Genomic DNA, 18,275 nt, shown 5'->3' with positions numbered 1-18,275 from the left:
GTCAGCAGCTTGATGTGGCTCACGGATGCTAGTTTAAAGGTAGGGCGGTTGAGGGGAGTGGGGGTCTCAAGGCGGGAGGGTGTTGGAGCGTGCGAAGTTAGGGGTTGAACGTTGGTGCGGTGTGGTGGACAAAAAGTCAAATGGTCAGAAGAAAAAGCTCAGACGAAAAGTTGGTACTACAAAAGCTGGTAGAAAAAAGACAAGCAGGACTAATATAATTTCTAAAGACTTCTTTAGAGCGCAATTAATAAATTTGTATCCTAGTCAAGCTATATATTTATACGTGCCAGAATTTTACAAAACTTATTAATGACTTTGCTATAAAATGTTTCGCAGGAATTTCACTGAACTTGAATTAAAATATAGATCTATTTCATTGTGAAAATATATCAGCACAAATATATACAGCAGTAATTTCAAGATGAATATTTAGATCAAAGAACTGAAAGATGAATTTGATATTTTTTAGATCATAATTGAAAGCAACAACATAATGATATATCAGTTAACTTGCATTCAGAAAGGGCCTCATTACGAAATGAACTACCATTCAATACCGCAGTCTAACTAAAACCATTGTGCTGATTTGGAAATTTTGGCAAACAGCTCAGCATTCGTAGAAACCTGCTAATAAGATGCTATTAAACTAAAAATGATAAAACTCTGCTGCCAATAGTGTCCTGTTTATTTACCGGGTCCTATAGTCCAGGACCAATAGTCCTGCTTATCTTGCGATCGTGGACAGTTCTATTGACACCGCTCAGTTGTTAATCGGAGGTCGAAGCTCTACCTTTTGAAAAAAAATTAAACAGCATTTCAAGCATTTCAGGCCATTTCACAGTTGATCAGACGAATGGTAAACAGTTTCGTAACGAGAAGTACCAAAATATGACCAAATTCAGCACAATATCACAATATCACCATATTACTCCTTATCTTACATTTCACTATGACTTTTGCATGCGATGTAAAGTTAGTTTTGATTCAAATTACTAAATAATTCTGCTACAATTATTATGCCGTACTTCCCCTTTATAGAAAACTCGAGGAAAATTATTCAAAATTATCTATCAGAATTTGACTCAGAACGTCATATCCAACTGATGACATGTCATACCTTATGTTATAGCATAGCATACTAACTAATAAACCGGTTTATAAAGAAACTATTTCAGATAAAATCGTCCGCATAGATGATATATTACATCAGCACCAATTGAATAATTTTGTGAAATTTTCACTAGAGCCTCTTAATTCCTCGTACTTCAATTCCCCGAGCAGTCTCATGTACAGTCCAATTAAATTTTTCCGTCCAGATAACTTTTCCTTTTTAAGGTCACTGGTTTGACCTCATGAGTTACCAATCCTCCTCTAAATCATCATCTTCTGGTTCTTCCACATTTTGGGCATCCCTCACAGCACGCATTCGCAGTGCGACCTCTTCCATAAGAGACAATCCACCTGGCTTCTTCATTCCACCTCCACCGCCTCCGCCTGGCTTCTTATCACCCTGATTAGTGTTAGTGGAGGCCTTCTTAAGTCGCGACTTATCAACTGCAAACAAAAACAGTCATTAAATAAATGAGTACAACACAAAATACTAAGGAATGATACTTTATCATGACACAAACTACATACAGATTATGACATGTGAACGCATTGCATTACTACCATAAAAGTATGAAATTTTGCTATCTGCATTTATGATAAAATAAAAAACAACAACAATGTACAAAAATCTTACCTCAATGGTTGAATTGCCTTAAAAAATCCGCCGGTAACCCGCACTGACCGAGTTGCGATTGAAACAGTTAGAAAAATTGACAACCTAAGTGTCAAAGGTTTTCAATTTAAATCACAGTTTCATTACATCAAAAGAGAGAAATTAATTTCTCCGCTGCAAACAATGTAATCAAACTAAATATAAAAACAAATACTACAATTAGTGAGAGGGTAGACAAACGGGGCCGCATAGACCCAACTAGTATCTGCGCCGTGTTTAATGATGATAATTTTCTTGAGAGAAAAAAATTCCCCTTTCTCTTTTTTCTTTCCGATGCGGCGAATGAATGTCAAGATATTTCATTCGGAAGGCTATTAATCTTCGTTTGTATTTTCTTTGTTCCACCCAGTTGATGAGCAAAAAAGTTATCTTTTGGTAAGTTTTCAAGTTCCCTTACTTTAACCTTATCCTCTATTTCCCTAAAGTTGTGATCCAAGTTTTTTATTTTCAAGTCAATTACACAATCACTAGTGAGATGTTGCTTAGACGAAGTATGTTGTACAGTTTGATACATCTGTATGCAACTGATAAGATGTTCTTTTGGCGGAAAATATCATCCGAACAAGTATTGGCATGAAATAAATATGAACAACATCCATATAAGAAAATTCCGCATTGTACGATCGGATTGATGTTGCTTCGATAACAGTTCAGATGTTTACGGGGAAAATAGTATCTCACTTTTGCTACAAGGCCGCAATGTTACTTTATCTGGATAGAACAAAATCGAAGTGCGATTGCAAGGACAATTTTGTATCAAGAAAAACGCCAAGATACTTAAGATCTGGTTCAACTTTAGCACTATTGCCACATAGCTCAAAACCCAAATCGGAAGCACTTGATCCAATATTAATTGATAAGGTTAACAACTATTTTTTTACAGTTAGCCATTTATTTACTATCTCGAAATCTCTCTGTATATCAGAGTTGACTTTACTAATAGCTGTAACAATTGTGTCAACCGCAAAGTTAAAAATTTCCGTCGTTCTACAACTCTGCGGAAGATCATTTATATAAATTAGAAATAAAAGTCTAAAATGTATTGAACTCTAGGGTACACCACAGGTGATTCTTCCAGGAAAAAAACAGTTAACAACCACAAATTGCTGTCAATCTAATAATCATGATATTCAGACACAATTTTTTGAACGCCCATTTTCAAAGCTTTTTGGAGATCGAGGACGAAACTCACAACAGTTCATTTATTTATGTTAAGACGTACCTTCTTCAACTGTACTATGCTGTTTTCGAAAACAATACTGTTTGCAATACAGAATTTGGAATTTTTCAAATAAGTCAAAAACTATGTTGAACATTTCCTTGTCGAATATCTTACTCCAAACAATCAGCAAAAGATATTGGTCAAAAATTACATTCAATAGATTTTGAGCATCTCTTGTGAAAGAGAACAATCTTAGCTTTTTTAGAAGGAAATTGGAAACCTGTCTTCCTCAAACGATCTGTTTATCAGATAGTAGATATCCAGTAGAAAAGAGTAGAAAACGATCTGTTTATCAGAATAGTAGAAGTGCTCTCACCAAAATTACAAAGCATTTGAGAAAAACGGCGAAAAAGTAAGGAAAGCCATTGAGAATTAGGCAAATACCAAAAAATTTTGAAAATTCAACTGTAGAAGTTTAAAAAACAGAATCGCTTAACTGAAAAAACTATTCAATATTACGAAGAAGATAACATCTCTGACATACATCCGTTAGTGTTTAAGTGACAAAAAGAAGTATTGCAAACAGACAATAAAACTGACCGAAAACATGTTGTCTCAATCTATTAAAACAATAGATAACAGCTGAGATCAGTTTACAGATCAAAAGATAAACCGACAAATGTCGGAAGAATTTCTCTTGAACGACAAGCGAGGCCATTTAATTCAGATCAATTTTTCTTTATGGGTGCAAAAATTTTTCCCCCGCCGGGATTCGAACCACTGACCTCCCAATCCACATCCACACGCCAATCCACAACCACTGCGCTAGAAAATCACTTACCGCTTCTATTCTGCAACCGACTTTGGAGCAATTAAGATGTTCCAAAAATGAAGAACGAAAGCGTAAAAAAAACACTTGAGAAGTCAAAGAATGTTCTAGAAGAAAAGCGCAAAATTGTCCAGCGAAAAACTTGCATAAAGACACACACGCTTACAATAATTGCTATGAACTTCGTTCAAGAGCAATTAAACAGATCAAATCATACCTCACTTGATGTCCGATGACATCCGTTTTGATCCATATTAAGAGGCAGCATAACAAAAAAGCAACAAATACCGAAAAACTCAATTATGAGCAGGTAAATTTTCAAAACCAAATGTCAGTCAAAAAATGTTTAGGTTCATCAGAGAAAATCACTTAGGTTCATCAGAAAACTTTAATGGCACCTGTCATTTATCAGACCAAGAAACAAGGCTATCAAAAAATAAATGTGCAAAATTTGAAAACTTTTTCTTCTGAAAACAAAGTCATTTAAAAACATTGACTATCAACGATTGACTATCATGAAGTATGTTCAATCAGAACTACACACCAACCGACGGGACCTATTATTAGTGAAACAGTCACGGCGCAGCAAAAAGAACAAATTATGGCCCGAAACTAAAAATTCAAAATAAGTTTTAAAAACACAAATAAAGTTATACAAAGCACAAACTAACAGCTTCAAACATTTAAATAAATTTTAAAGCCCTATTCTATTATAAAGCCAATGGCACCTATCACTAATGAGTAAATGATCAGACGAAAAATCAGCAAAACAAAATGCTAAAAAATATCCGACTGACAGCGACCGAATTGCTCTCAAACGACTGGTGAGCGGTTGGCTTTCTCCTAGCAAGGAGCGGGAGGCTAGCTTTAGCTTAATGCGTGGTGTGAGTGTTGCTGCGAACGACGGGCTTGGCAACGCACGAGGGTCAATGGTGAGACACAGGGGGGGGGGGGGGGGGAAGCGCGTAGCGTTACGAGTGGAATGCTGCGCAGCGGGTGGGGATCATCTCATTAGCTAGCCAAAGTTGCCAACAACCTTAGCTTTTATGAGAAAAGGATTGGAAATCTGTCTTCCTCAAAGGATCTGTTTATAAGATTAGTAAGAATCTACCGAGTTACCGCTGATGTAATTTTTACCAAAAATTACGAAAAAATGTTGAGAAAAAAGCGAAACAAAGAAAGAAAAGCCATTAAGATGTAAGGCAAATGTCAAAACACTTTTGAAAATTAGAGCTGTAAAAGGTAAAAAAAATTGCTTAACAGATAAAAATCTTCAATATTACGAAACCATAAACTATGAGACAACACATTATATAAGTCTCCCTGTGCGTAATTAAAAAGCCTACAGGACCAGTTATCTAAGTGATAAGGCAATAAGAAGAACAAGAAAATTCACGAACAGTTAGTGCGCATTTATAGTGATAGTCTAAACAACCAAAATTATCAACGGCAATTTTTTTTGATAAAATCTCATTAGCTAGCCAAAGTTGCCTGTCCATTTGTAACTAAAAGATAGGATAGCACAAAGATGAAAAAATACGAGCAAAACTCAAAAACTACAAATTTGAAAACCAAATTTGAAAACATAATATATAAGTCAAAAACCATTAGCTTAAAATTGGCTTTAAGAAAGGGTTTGGAAAACCCCTATGAAAACTAATAGTTGTTTTGTTCTCATTGCTACCTTGGTGTGGTCAAAATAAACCCTCCAATAAGATTTTGATCAGTCATCCAATTTGACTTAAAAAATGAGTGGACAGATCTTAAACATAACCGACTAACGTCGGGCAAATTGTTCTCAAACGACCAGCCAGCGGTTGCCATCGGTAGTGCGCAGCTGACGCTCAGAGATGCAAGCAATGGAAGGGGTTCAGCTGATTGGGGGGTAGGGTCGGGAGGGCTGGACGAGAAGGGGGTCAAAACCTCCAGGTGGAGGAGGGTGGACGAGGGGAAGTGGGGGATGCGGGGGCTGATTGAGTGTGGGCGGGGTCAAGCTCTCAAGATTAAGAACCGCCCTTCACACCAGGAAATTGTCGCCTCAAAACTTATTGCCCTCTGAGCGTTAACTGTTTATCCCGTTTTTGAGGACGAAAAGTCAAATTGGTTAGACGAAAAATGGGTCAAGCGAATAATCGCATTCAAGAAGACCACAGGTCAAATATATTCGCTATAAACTACGTTTGAGAGCACTTAAAAAGACAGCACACCAAGACAATTCCAACTCTTTGAACCGTAAGAAACAGCAGGACGAGTTCTGAATTACAATCTAAAGAATTGAATCAGAAACTGGAAAATCTTCAATCCAGGGAAACATTAACTCAAGATAAAATAAATTTAAAATTGAATTAGTAGTATTTATATTGTAAGAAGTTAACTGTTAAGATGTTGAAAACCTATTTCCTACCACAAATATTCATCAACAAGAATAGCGCTTTTTTCTAACAGAAATCTTGCCTAAAAGACACGGAAGGATCGGCGAAAACAACAACTTCAAGAAACTGAAATAAGCCAGCATTTCGAAAGATTAGGTTTCTGGTGTAATTATCTTCGATGCCTGCATTATAATGCACAAATTTTCTCGAAAAATTTCACCTGCAAGCTCAAAAATTGGACCACTTAATTGAGAATACAAAACGACAAAAAACGAGAAGAAATAAAACAATTAGTTCAATTTTTGGTCGTGATGTTTTCAAAACCAACTTTTTCTCACCAAAATCTGCAAAACAAATTAAGTGCAGCCAACAAAATAAAAAAGCACTGAAATCCAAAACATTAACTGATGCTTTCTATTTGCCATTAAAGCAAAAAACAGGAAACATTAATACAACTCTATGTAAATAAGTTTGCATCACCCATACATACCTCTATGAATGGTCATGAAAAGACACTCTTGATCGGACAAGACCGCTTTGAAACCTGATCAACGAAAATTGAGGACCTATTTAACGAAAACGCCGAAATCTATCTAAATTGCGTCCTCAAAAAGCGAAAATATTCAAAAATAAAACGAGGAGGATAAATTTCGTTTTTGACAAATGGCTGACATGTCATCATTTAATTTACAAGAAATTGTATAAACATAGCCGGCAGATTGCCGGAATGGCTGCGAAATAGACTTGCGTGCTGTAAAGTACAGATGGAAAAAGATACATAAATGAGTTGATAGAAGTTATCGCCGCCGCCTATAAAACTTACAAGTTTAATTCAAAGGAGCTTGTTTTTGGGTGCAAAAATTTTTTCAGTGCCCCGGCTCGAACGGCCGATCTGATTAACCGCCAGTCGCCTTAACCACTCCGCTGTCGGACCATACGATTTTTTTCTTACAATCAACTTTGTTTTAGCATCAGACAACTTCTGAATAACCGCAACTTAGGTCACGCAGAAAGCGTGAAAAAAACCATTTAAGCAGTGACGAGACAGAATGTTCTAGAACAAATGTAAAGCGAAAATGGAGCGTCAGACGACGAAACAAAAAACCAAGAGCACAGCAATATAGCTACGCTCAGCTTACAGCTTCGCAGCTATAATTAAAGTTTTCCAACTACTGGGCTGAAGACTACTAAGGGCAACTTAGGGGCTCTGATTCAACCTTACGCCCTTACATGTTCAGCCCATTTTCAAAGCCTGAAGTCATTAAAAAAATGTGGGAATACACATCTTACAAAAAATACCGGGAACCAATATGAAACAATCAACGATGAGATCACCTATAGCCCCGCTTTCGCTTCGCGGATATTAATAATCAATTAAAATTTGTTGCTGCCCAGACATGTAACCGTCATATATGTTGTTCATTTTTCAGACAAATACGGTTGAAAGGGGACGGAATACCATGCAAGCACACATCAAAAGCACTCAGCTACTGGTCAAGAATACCAGAAAAATAGCCGACAGATTGCCTGAAAATAGCCACGATAGACGCTTGTTGCCTTCCAAAAATTGAAACAACTAAAGAAATAAGATAGTTGACAGATTGACCACCAGTCCTTTTTATAGACCCCTAGACTTTTTGGTTAGATTCCGACTCTCATTTTTATGAGACATACACTCGAAAAACGAAGAAACCCTCATGGAGCTTTTTCAAAATTAATGTTAGAAAACAAAAACTCAAGACTCTAATACTCAAGATTTAGGGCATATACATTTGGCACTACTTGGATGCACACTATTGACCTTTAACTAGTGAAGGTTCGTAAAATTTAAAATTCAATGACCGAGTTCAGAAGTCATTTTTTTAGGTAAGTCAAGCAAATGACATAAATGCAGAAATGACGTCACGAACACAGATTTTAAGTGCAAAGAAGTAGAAATCACCGAAATTGAAAACGCCAATTCCAAGAAGCCAGGTCGCAAGAATCATCGATGGAGACGAAGAATTTAAAAACATAGCAGAACAATTCCTGACGTACAATTCAAAGAATTTTCATTGACTAACCAAAAAACTAGACCTCGAACGTACTAAGTTAACTGGGAAAACCATTTCTAAAAAATCAGATAAAAAAATTTTAAAAAAAAAACAAAATCAATGTCAAAATGGCACATGTGAACAAAAAACCTACTAGCGAGAAATGGAAATTTGGTTCAAACAAAAAATTAGGCCCCGAATGAAATATGAATGGATTGGAAAAACCATTTAGAAAAAAATCCGATCCAAAAAATTGAAAAAAAATCTGATCCAAAAAATCGAAAAAACAATTAAAAATCAAAGTAAAAGTGCCGCATGTGAACACAAAACCATTAGCGAGAAAGCGAATCTTTGTTCAAACACCGTTTTCTCACTCTTTAAAATTAGAGCATAAAAATTTCACGCCGCAAAACCACTCGCTTTTTCGCTCCACTTCCTGTTTCGGCGTGACCAAAATCACTACTCCAATTTGACTTCAATAATCATGAAAACGCGTGAACAAAAAATGTGTAAAAAGAGACAGCGCTCGATTACAATTCCAATTCTTTGAATTGTAAAAGCCCACGATGTCCCCAATAATAGCCGCTATCGCTTCGCAGCTATTAAACAAACCCAAATTCCATGGCAGTAAGTGCACTTACCCCCTCGTAAGCAAACAACAGTATTCAACTTTGTTCTCTTTTCCTTTTAACATTCATGAAGTAGTTCACAGCACTCACGATTAGTGAAAAGTATCCCAAAACGAAGTAAAACTTACAGTTTCCAATAGCAGCCAACAAGTTTCCTCGCCCGCCGTCAGCCCCGTCGCTGCTTACCTCCGGAGCCCTTTCTTTCGGTTTCTGCAGTGCCACGCCCTTCTGAATTTGTTCGAGCAAGCTGTTTCCACCACCAGCAGCTGCGGGTTTCGGTGGAGGTGGCGCTCCTGGTCCTGGGGGAGGCGGAGGAGCTCCACCTCCGGGAGGTGGAGGGGGCGGAGGTGCTCCAGCACCAGGCGGTGGAGGGGGCGGGGGAGGAGGCGGAGGTCCTCCACCCCCTGCTGACGGTGGTCCAGGTGGTGGGGGTGGTCCAGGTGCCACTTTCGCTGGCGGAGGGGGAGGGACATTACCAGGAGGCGGCGGTGGTCGGGGTGGACCCCCACCTGCAGTTTTTCCACCTGGTGGAGGCGGAGGGGGAGGTGGCGGAGGCGGGCCTCCACCTGTCGACACTGGGGGTTTTGGCGTCTGATTTGCCGCAGGCTTCCCCATTGCATCCTTTAATGACGGAATCACAACTGGTGGAGCAGGCGGAGGCGGCGGAACATTCGTTTTTGGAGCCTGTCCAGCCTGGGACACGGCAGCAGAGCTGTTGTTACTTGGAGGCGACGTGGGGAAGTTAAAGTTTTCTCCAGAATTCGGCGACGTAGGAGTTTGAGGGGAAGCTGGTGACTGAATGAGACTACTCCTACGCACTCCTGTATCAGACTTGTACAGAATTCCGCTGGGAGTGGTTCTGTCTAAATTCCTCAATCTAATCTCGGGAAGAGATGGTGCGGGTTCGGGTTTTTTCTGCCGACCAGCTCTGTGAGCCTAAAAAATTAAACCAGTGATTAAGAAACGTACACGTAATTTTGAGAGGGTTGTAATCAACCCAACCGTGACAAAACGCTCTTTATAATTGAACTCCCTCCATACACAACAATGTTAGCAAAAAACGGAAAATAAACTCGTGATTTGATTTTATAGCTCTGATTTAATTATACCTCGTAATAGTTAGTAACTCTTTCTCCAACTGACCACTGGTCTTCTGCAATAAGGGCTTTGATCCACAGGTTTGAATTATTGCCATAGCATTGGATTACACTTGTCATTCAAGCACTTTTCTTTCTTTTCCCTCTTAGAAAACTCTATAAACCATTTACAGATTAAGAAATGCAATTGTGATCTATTGTTTCACCCCTCCCCCTAAACTTAATGAGCATGAAATTTTCAAGCCCCACAGGCGCACGTACCATTTTTTACATAGTAACGTGCTATATAACAACAGATAATTTGTAATTGGGGGTCATAAAAACACTGGGGGGGGGGAACAGAATATAGCCCTCAATTGTTTGTTCACAATGGATATGTCAATGCAAACAGAATCTATAGCGCATCCTTCAAATTCACTGACCATTTGCTCCTTGTCAGATGGTGCCTGTTGCTGTTGCATTCCAATCTCCATCTTCTTAGTCATCTCCTCCACCCAAATATGGAAGAAGAACTCTGGGTCAGAATACATCTTAGACCTGGGCAGCTGGTCGCCATCTCTGAACAAACCAACATCTCATTACTAAATAAGCCACAATATTAAATCATAGAACTTTAAAAATTTATTTGACAATCTGGCTTGTTATAGGTATTTTGCAGAAAAAAGTCAAATTTCAATAATATAATTTACTCAACTCTCAACTCAAGCAAGAAAAAACCCAAGAAAAATGATTTTCTCAAAATTATTTCATTATTTATTGGGCTGTTTGTAGTTTTGTTTTCTAACAAAGCGAAAAGCACTACTTTGCGGTAAAGGAATACCGTAAAAACTGTCTGCGTTTGATGCTGCGATGATAACTTGACGAAGCTAAAACATTGATTTCAGAGGTTCTTAGTGTTTACCACACTTTTGACCATAAAAGACGATCATTACAAATTGGAGTAGTGAGGGCGGGAAGGGGGTCTTGGTTTCTAACAAAATAAAGGTAGAAAAGAATCAAAACTTACAGACAAGAATTTTTGTTTAATATGTGGCTAAATAGAAAAATTAGAATAGACAAATTAAATAGAAAAATATCTCATCAACATATCTTATTGTACACATCACAACCTTAGTAATTTTTTCTTCGACGAGTTGAGCGCTGAGTTTTTCAACGCATTTTTCGTCACCGATAATATACTTTTATCAGGTGACTACAATTTTGATCTACTAAACGAGAGTGGTCAAAATCTCCAAAATCATGCTTGCGGTTTAAGTTTACTATTTACGAACTTCGATATTGTAACAATTAAAAGAAAATCCATGATTTGTCACTGTTCTTCTAGTGATCATAACCTGGTTCTTTTACAAAACAAGCTTCCCTTAGCAGAAGAAAGAGAGACATAGCGTAACGAGAAACAATTGAAGTTTCAATGATCAGAAATTCAAAGGGGATCTGGCGCATTGGCGAACAGAATATCAAAATAATTGTAAAGAAATCATCAAAGAAATTAGTGATAATTTTCTAGGCAGAGTCGACATCACACGACATTTGAAATTAAGTTACCTGAACATTTCACAAGAATTTGTCAAATAACCTCAGGGTAGGAGCAGAAGGCAAAAAATTTATGGCCCAAAATTAGAGTTTTTCCAACTAATACAAACTGAGAAAAAAGGATGAATAACTGACGGGATTCAAAAAAGTATCCAAATTTAGGCAATACAAAATTAAGTAAAGCAGAAACGGAACTTTCAGAACATTCTAATTTAGCAAAACATGAAACCTTTAGACAAAAAAGGAATTTTATTCAGAAAAAAGGTTGCACACTGAATAGAATGGTTATAAAACTTAAAACAGACAATCAATTTCCAATGCTTTTAATATTAAAGTGTTCTGTGAAACAAAACAATTTTCTGGTTCTGAATACGCAAACGCTTGGGCATTTAAGTAATCGGGAACTCTACGAACACCCTTCACACCATAAATTTATGTCACCCAAACAGTTTCAGTGAATCGACTATTTAGATACTAGAAAGGGGTAAGGCTCAAAGAGATGCTCAGCCACGTACTGCCCTCCGGGTTTTACTAATTCATCCCGTGTTTGAGGACGAAATGTTGAAGGCGTAAAATACTATTTTCCAACCAAAAATCCAAACATAGCCGGCAGATTGCCGAAAAATAGCCACGCTAGACGCTTGTGGCCTTCCATGAATTGAAACAACTAAAGAAATCAGATAATTGACAGATTGACCACCAGTCCTTTTTATAGACCCCTAGACTTTTTGGTTAGATTCCGACTCTCATTTTTATGAGACACACTCGAAAAACGGAAAAACCCTCATGGAGCTTTTTCAAAATTAATGTTAGAAAACAAAAACTCAAGACTCTAATACTCAAGATTTAGGGCATATACATTTGGCACTACTTGGATGCACACTATTGACCTTTAACTAGTAAAGGTTCGTAAAATTTAAAATTCAATAAACGAGTTCAGAAGTCATTTTTTTGTGAGGTAAGTCAAGCAAATGACATAAAAGCAGAAATGACGTCACGAACACAGATTTTAAGTGCAAAGAAGTACAAATCACCGAAATTGAAAACGCCAATTCCAAAAAGTCAGGTCGCAACAATCATCGATGGAGACGAAGAATTTAAAAACATAGCAGAACAAGTCCTGACGTCAACGAATTTTAATTCACTAAACAAAAAACTAGACCTAGAACGGTTTATGAGTGAATTAGGAAAATCATTTCTTAAAATTGGATAGAAAAACTAAAAACAAAATCAATGTCAAAATGCCCCATGTGAACACAAAACCACCAGCGAGATGGAAATTTGGTCCAAACAAAAAATTAAACCTAGAACGAACTTTCAATGGATTGGGAAAACCATTAAAAGACCCAATCCAAATAATTGAAAAAAAAACAGTAAAAATCAAAGTGAAATTGCCGCATTCGAAAGAAACCACTTGCTAGAAAGCTAATTTATGCCCGAACACCACTTTCTCACTCTACTTTCGAGAAAAAACTCACGCCGCAAAACCCTCGCTTTTTCGCTCCACTTTCTGTTTCGGCGTGACCAAAAATACTACTACAATTTGACTTCAAAAATCATGAAAATGTGTGAACAGATCTTAAAACACAGCAGGAAAAGTCCTGATATACAATTCAAAACATTGTATCAATTAACGATCTAACAATCATTAACTTCACCTTAAAAGGAAAATGAGAGCTGTTAGTAACGAGACCAAGCAATAAAACAAAACCAGAACATCAAAAACAAGCAAGACTAAAAATTCATTTTTAATTTTTGAAAAGACATGATCAACATCAAACAACAACTGCTATGAGATGAAACTGCCAACTATATTCCTCTATTTCTCATTGGCAACTTGTCATTAAATGTCGATCAGTCCTCTCACTAATAATATTAAATAAGACAAAAAACACCAAAAATTGCAATAAAACTCGCTGAAACTTTTGAAAACTTTTAAAATTTACAGAATGCGGCAGCTACTGAAGGATACAATTAAATGAATTATTTGAGTCCTCACCGTTGAGAGCTGTCATCAATGAGATTAAGTGAAAAGACAGCGATAAAGACAACAAAAACAAGCAAATTTAAAAAATTCAGATTTTTTTAAAAAAACGCACAAGCGTAATTGTCACAAAAGCAAAAACTATGAACTAAAATGACTTGCTTGAATTAAAGCCTTTTTAGAAACCAATGAGACCTGTCGATAATGAGACTAAGTAAAGACAACAAAGTTTAAAATAAAAAAAATCGCAAATCTCAAAACGCTCGATTATTATTATTGAAAACAATTAGTGTCAAAATTAGTGAAAACACTAGCTTTGAACAAAAACGATTAAATCGATCAACTTAACCCCTATTAGCAGCATCAAAGACCTGTCCCCAATGAGATTAAATGGTGACATCAAAAAACACTCGTAGGACTGAAAAATTCACTCAATTTTTTTGAGAAAAAGTAATGTCAAAGTCATGGAAACCACTAGCTATTAAATCGGGCCATTAAATAGGTTCTTTTATTCCTCATTAGCAACCAATCAGACCTGTCATTGATGATACTAAGAAATAAGACAACAGAACATTGAAAAAGTGGCAAAATCTAAAGTTCACTAAAATTTTATGCCAAACCGTTGTAAAGTCATTAAAAAATTTTAGCTACCCTTAAAGAATTCAAGCAAAATGCAATAGGCACAACTAGAACGCATATGTACCGTCTTAAAAGCACAGAAGGAGAGGAAACTCTTGAAAAAGAAGTCAAATTGACGCACCTGAAAAAAATCTATCTCAAAAACCGCCAAATTGTTCTAAAACCGATTTCTCACTCCATTGTAAAGGTATTTTGAAAAAAAGTCACGGCTCAAACCAAACCTACTCAATTGTTCGCTCCCTTTACTATTTCAGTGTGATCAAAATCACCACTCTAACTTGACTTCTAACTGACGTGAAAAAGCCGAAAATAGCGTGAACAGATCTTAACAGAGCCGGAGGAATTCCGGAAGCGACTCCAAGTAGAAAAGTGACATTCCTCACCATCCTAAGGAATTTTATACATAATTATAATAAGCATTTTGAAACAAAAACAGGAAAAATATCATGACAGAACTAACTGACAGAAACTGATACAGCATCTGAATAAATTTTATTCCAGTTTTGACTCCAAAACTAGAGTGAACGACCCTGTAAAACAAGTAGTTTAGATTAAAAAAATAATAAGGGAAGGATAACTTCATAAATGGGTTGGCAATGAGAAGCTAGAGGAAAAGGAAAGGAGCTGACGGTAGAAATCGAGAAGTTCTCCAAAAAAGATCTCTATACAAATTCTAAAAGAAATGTTCGAACCATTACATTAATCACACCAAAATGTTAATTACATTCACTCGTTCATCATACACTCGTCAAATAATTGACTTCGAATTACTAAAAAGACACTCATCCAATCATTGATGGAGAAGTATTAAACAATTTTAAAAAAGGCGAAAAACCTGGAAAAATGAAATTGCTTAATTTATTTAAGTGTAAAGTGCCCTCTTTACATTTTAAGATTCTTCCCCAAATTATTCAGCAAAAGACATTTATACCTTCTCCTGCTAGATCGGTCACTCATTCAAGAGGCAGGAGAGAAACATCAAACGAATATTAGAAACTGTCAAAATAAAAAAAAACCTGAAAGAAAAATTTGTGTAATTGAATTTAGTGCAAAGTCCCATGTCTAGACTTGAAGTGTCACCTCATAGTACCAATACCTATAGAACAACTTTAAACTAAAATTAAAATTCACGAATTAAGCGAGAAACACTACCGTGAGAACCGTAAGATCAGAAGAAAAAGGCTAAACTAATATCATTCTGTCTCAATAAAAAAGATCACAGCGATTCCAGAAATCAAAAAGATTTGCAAAAAAGGTCAAAATTTTAAAATTAAATAAAATATATTAAAATGGTAATTAAAAAAAACAAATTTTCATCGAATTTCAATGATTAAACGTCAAATAAATCCGTTTTTCATAGCACGTAATTAAACCACTGACTGTGCACAGAAAGAACATTTCTACGACTTAAAACCAAAAAAGATCAAAAAACAAGGAAAATTGGACAAAATATAAAAAAGGGATTAATATGTGTACAATTTTATAAAACAAAAAGACCTCGCGTTCAATAGAGTTGTTCAATGCAAGAACTGCTAAACAAACGTTGTCATAGAAACCAATTTATAAGAAAAAAGTTCTCTCACAGACCCAAAAATGGAGAAATTAAGAAAAAAAATTAAAAAATTGAGAAATGTGTGACCATTTTAGATTTGAAAAGAATTATAAGGATTAGCAAAACTTTGCGGTGTCAGTTTCATAAATTTACGTAATAACGCAGCATCGATCAAAAACTATTTCTACCAAAAAATGCAAATAAAAAAATGAGCCAAATGGACGAAAAAACTCAAAAACGGTTAGCTATATGCTCTAGTCTCTTAAAAACACTTCAAAAAATCATTCACTGAACTCAGCGCATGATCAAAAAACTTTTCTCGCTTAGAAAAAATCTGTTCACCATGACAGCTTTTCTCACTTTTGCTTTTAGGTCAAAATAAAGAATGAATAAAACTGCTTCCTGTAAAAAAAGACCGATAGAAAACCAATACTCCTCTTTGGGTCGTAAAAAAAGACAGCGCACCAATACAATTCAAATTCATTGAATTGTAAAAAAAACACGATGTCCCCAATAATATCCGCTATCGCTTCGCGGCTATTAAAAAAGAACGCAGGACTACTAAGTTTGGGATCAATTAAGAACGTTTAACATCAGTAGTAGCCAAACGATTAACAGCAACTCGAATTTACTGAGCTGCTCGGTTTTACGGGAGGTTATAATTACATTCCCGTTAATTTACGCCTCCTCCCCCCCCCCGGATAAGAATCAAATAAGGTATTGCCCCCACCATTACTGTAATTATGCCTTAATGTGGGGGTGGCGGAAATTATCCGTAAAATCTTAGTGGCATCGAAGATTTCCCTTACTTGTTCCACTGATCGACGTTTGGAGGTCCATCACATTCTCCGTACATGTCTTTGATAGCGATGGGTCTGTTGTCAGAAGACAGAAAGTTCATTCCATGCGTCTCAGCGGAGTCACTCGCGAGAAGCTGGCGTTTGTTCACGTGCACGAAGCTCACTATCAAAACAAGAAGAATACATCAAAATTGAGTTGTCTATCCAAAATTGAGTTAATTAATACAATCGAGAGCGACTCCTTCAATTAATGGACAAGCGGGAGACCCATTGTGAGAACTTAGCGAAATCATTGGGGTCAATGAAAAAATGAAGGGTCCCACAACAAACATAGCCAACAGATTGCCGGAAAATGGCCGCCGTTGACGCGCTTGATGAGCATCGGGATTGAAATAGGGAAAAAAAAGAAATAAATTGACCGAATTATTTTCTGTTTTTTTTTCAGTGTCAAAAAGTGTTCTAAATTGGCGTGCAGTTTCGCTTGGATTCTACAACTACATTTAATTTAGCTTCTAAACTAGAAAGCTAATAAGCTTAATACCAATGGCAGCTAGCAAACACTCTAATGAACTTTGATAACCTAATTCGCAATGACTTAATGACCGGGCTTTATCGGTTTATCCCGTCTCTTTTGATTTTGATCCTTTGACTTTGACAGTATTCACCACATTGAGTAATTGAATGCGTGAGAGAATTTAAAATCCATTCACTTGAAACAGTGAGTGAAGTAAGTCAGAAGTCAAACGTGAAAATCGTGACTTATGTAAAACGAAAAAGGCGATCAAAATGTAAACCGAATTTAAAAAACATAGCAGGAAAAGCCCTGACGTATAATTCAAAAAATTTTATTGACTAAACAGAAAACTAGACCTAAAACGGACTATGAATGGATTGGAAAAACCATTTCAAAAAAATCAGATCAAAAAAGAAAAAAATAGAAAATCAATGTTAAAATGGCGCATGTGAACAAAAAAACTACAAGCGAGAAAGGGAAGTTCAAACAAAAACACTAGGCCTAGAATGAACCATGACCGGATTGAGAAAACCATTTAAAAAATCCGATCCAAAAAATCGAAAACAACAGTAAAAAAAGTCAAAGTGAAATTGCAGCATGTGAACAAAAAATCACTAGCGAGAAAGCAAATTTTTGTTCAAACACCGTTTTCTCGCTCTACTTTAAAATTACAGTGAAAATAATCACGCCACAAAACCACTCGCATTTCCGCTCCACTTCCTGTTTCGCCCCAAAATCACTACTCCAATTTGACTTCAAAAATCATGGGAATATGTGAAGATTTCAATAAAAAAAAACATAGTCGGAAGAATTCCGAAAACGACTCGAAGTCGAAATCTACTTAAACGCCATCCACCTACTCATCAGACAAAACCTGCCTCCACTAATTTATGATTATTTTGAAACAAAACAATGAAACAAAAAAACAAGAAAATCAAATCTGTTGAAATATGATTAAAAAAATCTGACCAAATTTTGTCATAAAGTGAGATCCCGAAACAATTATCTCTCCCAAAAAACTTCGTCAAAACAACAAGTACCTACTAAAACCACTTATGAGAATTTTTAAAGGCTTGACGCCAAATCATGAAAAAAATAAGCTCTAACAAACAACTTGACTAAAAAAAAACTGGAACAATAAAATTTTTTAATAATACAAAAGCATATAAATCCACGGAGAAGTTTCCTTCAGCCGATAGGGCATCCAGATACTCGCAAAACAAAAGGCAAGTCATAATAGGCTAAGAAACTTAGTCTAAAAAACCAAAACGAAAACCTGCAAAAAATTTTTTTTTAAATTAGTTTCAATTTTCGTCATTTTTTGTCACAATTCTCAACAAAAAAAAGT

The 18,275-nt window shown here is 36.3% G+C and overlaps 1 protein-coding gene across 2 annotated transcripts in view; it reads right to left on the bottom strand.

Annotated features, from left to right (window-relative positions):
• Positions 1–814: 814 nt before the first annotated feature.
• The window catches only part of LOC142345588 (uncharacterized), a 290,080-nt gene continuing 272,619 nt past the window's right edge, over positions 815–18,275 (bottom strand). The window contains exons 4-7 of one of the 2 annotated variants that reach the window (XM_075397710.1): positions 16,423–16,576; positions 10,328–10,463; positions 8,937–9,744; positions 815–1,554 (exon numbers count right to left, since the gene is read on the bottom strand). In XM_075397710.1, coding sequence (XP_075253825.1) covers positions 1,358–1,554; positions 8,937–9,744; positions 10,328–10,463; positions 16,423–16,576 — 1,295 coding nt within the window. In that variant the 3' untranslated portion in view covers positions 815–1,357. The remainder of the gene's footprint in view (positions 1,555–8,936; positions 9,745–10,327; positions 10,464–16,422; positions 16,577–18,275) is intronic. The other variant, XM_075397708.1, reaches the window with a different exon arrangement.

The sequence above is a fragment of the Convolutriloba macropyga genome, chromosome 9 (assembly GCF_964194025.1).
Source record: "Convolutriloba macropyga chromosome 9, txConMacr16.3, whole genome shotgun sequence".
NCBI classification, from domain to species: Eukaryota; Metazoa; Xenacoelomorpha; order Acoela; family Convolutidae; genus Convolutriloba; species Convolutriloba macropyga.
This window is presented reverse-complemented; position numbering and strand designations above follow the sequence as displayed.